Raw genomic sequence first — 4052 nt, 5'->3', positions numbered from 1 at the left:
TGGGCAACACCCAGGCGTAGCTAGTTACTGCCCACTATCATTCGGACTTCCTGCAAGTGTCCTTTCAGTATAGTCTTTGAAATAGTATTTTCGTGTCTCTGAACTCGGTGTCTGTGCTTTGCATGGTTGAGAATAAACCATCACTCTCCCGTTGTTCTCACCAACCGTCCAAATCTGGATGTTGTATGGATTGGATGATAGTTTCGTATTTTTGTCAAGTTCTGTATTGCTTTTGCTTTGTTTGGTTACCACTTAAATTACCCTTGAGCTGGCCACTGGTTCCTAGGTACACAGGCAAGCATACGGGAGAATATCCAGTGACTGAATAATGAGAGAATGGTAGAAGCTATCAGAATCCGGGGCTAGAGTCTTTGGCTGAACATCCACAGACGATCGATTCCCTGCGCTACTAAGTCCCACATGCTCCCATGCTACGATTCAAAGGAAAAAAACAAATTTAAGTTTCAATTTTTTTTAAAAAAAATGTGAATGTTCACAAGGAAAGTGTCTACAACCCTAAAAATTTCAGGTTCAAATTCAAAATGCACATTGAGAAACAAAGAAGCAAATCCAAATGTGAATAGTGAAAAAATTTGCTTGTCTTTTTGTGACACTATCCATATTCATCATTTGTTTCTCAATGTCTATTTCGAATTTCGATCTGATTTTCTTAGGGGTTGTAGTCACATACGTTGTGAACATTCACAAAATACTTGAAACATTTGAATTTGTCATTTCAAAGTAGGTATCATGGGAGAATTTAAAGTGTGGCATCACTTCATACTTTCCCGCAAGCATACACCCCTCGGTCATTCATGATTATTCTTCTGTAGACTGAGTCCGCGTTTTGTCTCCTGCTGATCATTGAGATTCTACAAGATACCCCCTGGCAACAAAAAAAAGTTCTCCTGGGATGCTTAGAGCATCTTCAAAGCGGACCTCAAATCGCCCGTAAACGTTCGAACCATGATGTCCGGATGCAATTTGCCATTCAACATCGCCCGACATCGGTCCACGGACCATGTCTGTTTCCTGCAAACCAAAAGCAAACTAGGGCACTTTGCGGGAGTCCAAACCGTCGCCATGTAGGACTATGGCACCCCCGGCCCACTCAAAGTGCACAACTAGAACATTTGTGCTAGTTGAATGCAAGTTTGAATTATTTTATTTGACAACTTATTTGGATTGTAATATTTAAATTAAAACTACCGTTGCATTTGAATATTTTCAACCTTCGCTGATTTGATATGCCACTATTTTGAGCCCACAGATATTTTAAAAAAGAGATAAAATTTTTAGGAAACAACGTTGGATGACCTGCTCCCACATCACTACTCGTGAACTGATCTAGATCAGTCTACAGATAAATATTGTATCTGTTTTGAGGGTCAACAATGAAGATCCGCGTCAACAGCGCAGACTCCCCTGGGCGGCTAGGCCCTTTGATGACCCGGTCCTACCAAAGTCGGTATGGCAAAGGCATCATGCCATTGCTTGGTGCTACATTTCGTTTACAGTATTTTTAACGCCGGCTCATTCAGTCTAGAGGAAACCAAAACGTAGAAATAAGAAGTATACAAGAATTTGATAAGATGGCACTTGTCATTTTAAGAATTTGTCTTGACTTGATCTTACGCAAAAAAGAGAGCTTTGAGTGGATGTGATGTATGGTTTTTTTCAAAAATACAGAAAATGAATAGTATTTTTAAGAAATTCCTGCTTTCTGGGTGTTGTGGGTCTTTGGCCCAGCAAGACAACGGCGCAGCTAGTCTTCAGGTGGGGCCTCCAGAGAAGAACTTGGTAGCAGTGTCATCCCCTTGGAACGGAAAAGAAAACCCTAACCCCTACCCACCCCCTTGGCGGCGCCCGATTGAACTGCCGCCGTGAAAGCTCGCCGGAGTCGTCTATGACCGACTCCCAATAAAAACCACCACCAGAATGAAAACCTACCACGGGGTTTCCCCAGGCGGCCGCCGCCGCAGCGGTTCTCAAATCGGCGCGAGCGAGGAGGCCGCCGAAATGGCCGGCGCTAGCCGCAGTCGCCGCCGCTCCCAGATCGCGGTGACCCGCCCCGGTCGCCGTAGCCGCTCCCATATCGGGGCGAGCGAGGAGGACGAGGGGCTGGTCCGCCCCGGTCGCCGCCGCCGCTCCCAAGTCGGGGCGAGCGAGGATCGCCGCCGCCGCCGCCGCCGCACCTCTCCGGAGGCGCCTGTCCCTCTGCCGGGTGACGGCGATACGCCGCGGAACGGCGGCCGCTGTCCTCCGGCCCCGTGCGAGTCGCTGCCGTTGGATATGCTTTGGGAGATCCTTCTCCTTCTGCCACCACAGCCGTCGTCCCGCCTGCTCGCATCCTTGGTCTCCAGGCGCTGGCGAGGCCTCGCCACCGACCCCAACTTCGTCCGCCAGTTCCAAGCCCGCCGCAGGAGCTGGAAGCCGCCCCTACTCGGCTTCTTCGAGCGCCGACGGAAGATCGTGTTCAACCAGGACATCCTGTACCCTCCCGACCGTGTCCCTGCTGAGCGCATCCACATCCCGTTCGGCATGGCCTCCCGCGGCTTTGAAGTTTTGGGGTGCCGTGGCGGTCGCGTGCTCGCCTTACACCGGGTGTTCAGACAGCTTATTGTGTTCGCTCCCATCACCGGCGAGCAGCGGTACTTCGCTGTTCCTGCCGAATTCGGGCAACCGTCCATCCTCTACGGGGCGGTGCTCTGTGCTGCTGGCGAGCAGGACCATGTGCACGGCCACTGTCATTGCAGCCCTTTCAAGGTTGTCTTGGTGTCTCACAAAAGAGATCATCAACCACAGGCTTGTGTTTTTTCCTCGGAGACTGACACATGGAGCAATATCATATCAACAAAGTATCCATGCGAGCTCCATGGTGATAGCGTTCCCGCGACCCTTATTGGCAATGCACTCTATTGGCTGCTTTCGTGCAATGCCATATTTTGGTTTGATTTGGATATGCAGAGCCTAGCTGTCATCATGGGGCCTCCTGGTATGAATGAATCTGGCAACTATAGGATCATCAAGCCAGAGGACGGCGCTGATGGCCTAGCCATAGCCATATTCCTCTTCCCGAACCTTCAGATCTGGCAGAGGGTGGTTAATTCTCAGGGTATTGCCACATGGTTTTTGCGGAAGACTGTTGAAATGCATAGCACTCTTGGGATCCCTCATCAGATTAGGAGAAAGGTGTGGCAAGACAAAGTGCTGGGGTATGATGAAGATAACGATGTGATCATCCTCTATGTGGATGACAGTGCCTACATGCTTGAACTTAAGCAAATGCAATCCAGGAAACTTAACGGAACCCGTTCTATGAAACAATGTCATCCTTTCACGAGTTTCTATCCGCCAGGTAATTCCTCATCCTTAGTATTTATATCATAGAGTAACCCAATCTAGTTATGTTCTGTACATGATTGCTTGAATACAGATATTGTGATTCTGAATTTTTCACCTATAACTTGTATTGAGTAAGCAACTGTCGCTGATAAAACTTATCTAACACCTAATTTGATGTCAAATAAATAAGTCAGTTGGCAAGTGTGAAACCTCAAAGCTGGTTATACTTTTATCTGTTAATATCTGTTCTGATCTTGTTATTTATCGTAATTCCATAAAAAAAACTTCTGTTGAATCCATACTTTGTGAAATAACTGTGATTTTGTCATTTGTTCATGACCCCTTCTGCTGGTGCGTGTTACATTTGTAGCACATAGGAATAAATTGAATTTCTTGTCTCGGGATCCTTATTATTTAAGACAGAATACTTGACATCTGCTGGTGCCCTTGGTTGGCCGTCTATACCGGCGCTTCTTCGATTCGGACACACTCCTGGAGCTGCGTCTCCTTCCAGCTCCTTGGGCTCGCTGGCGACCCTGCTGTCCGGTCCTGTTGGCCTGGATCTGTGCTCCCCAGCAGATCCTGGCTCGTCTGGGTCTCCAGCCACCGTCACATCCCTCGCCGCTTCTCATTCCGCCCAGCCACCCAACCTCGCCCACCTCCATGCCCCGTCCGTCCTTCCGCCTGCTCCTGAGCTCGCACGTCTA

The 4052-nt window shown here is 48.5% G+C and overlaps 1 protein-coding gene across 1 annotated transcript in view; it reads left to right on the top strand.

Annotated features, from left to right (window-relative positions):
* The first annotated feature begins 1816 nt into the window (after positions 1-1816).
* The window catches only part of LOC119303306, a 3969-nt gene continuing 1733 nt past the window's right edge, over positions 1817-4052 (top strand). Inside the window, exon 1 of the mRNA XM_037580424.1 lies at positions 1817-3358. Coding sequence (XP_037436321.1) covers positions 1939-3358 — 1420 coding nt within the window. The 5' untranslated portion in view covers positions 1817-1938. The remainder of the gene's footprint in view (positions 3359-4052) is intronic.

This window comes from Triticum dicoccoides, chromosome 5A (assembly GCF_002162155.2).
Source record: "Triticum dicoccoides isolate Atlit2015 ecotype Zavitan chromosome 5A, WEW_v2.0, whole genome shotgun sequence".
NCBI classification, from domain to species: domain Eukaryota; kingdom Viridiplantae; phylum Streptophyta; class Magnoliopsida; order Poales; family Poaceae; genus Triticum; species Triticum dicoccoides.
Note: the sequence above shows the minus strand (reverse complement) of the source record. Positions and strands in the feature narration are given on the sequence as shown.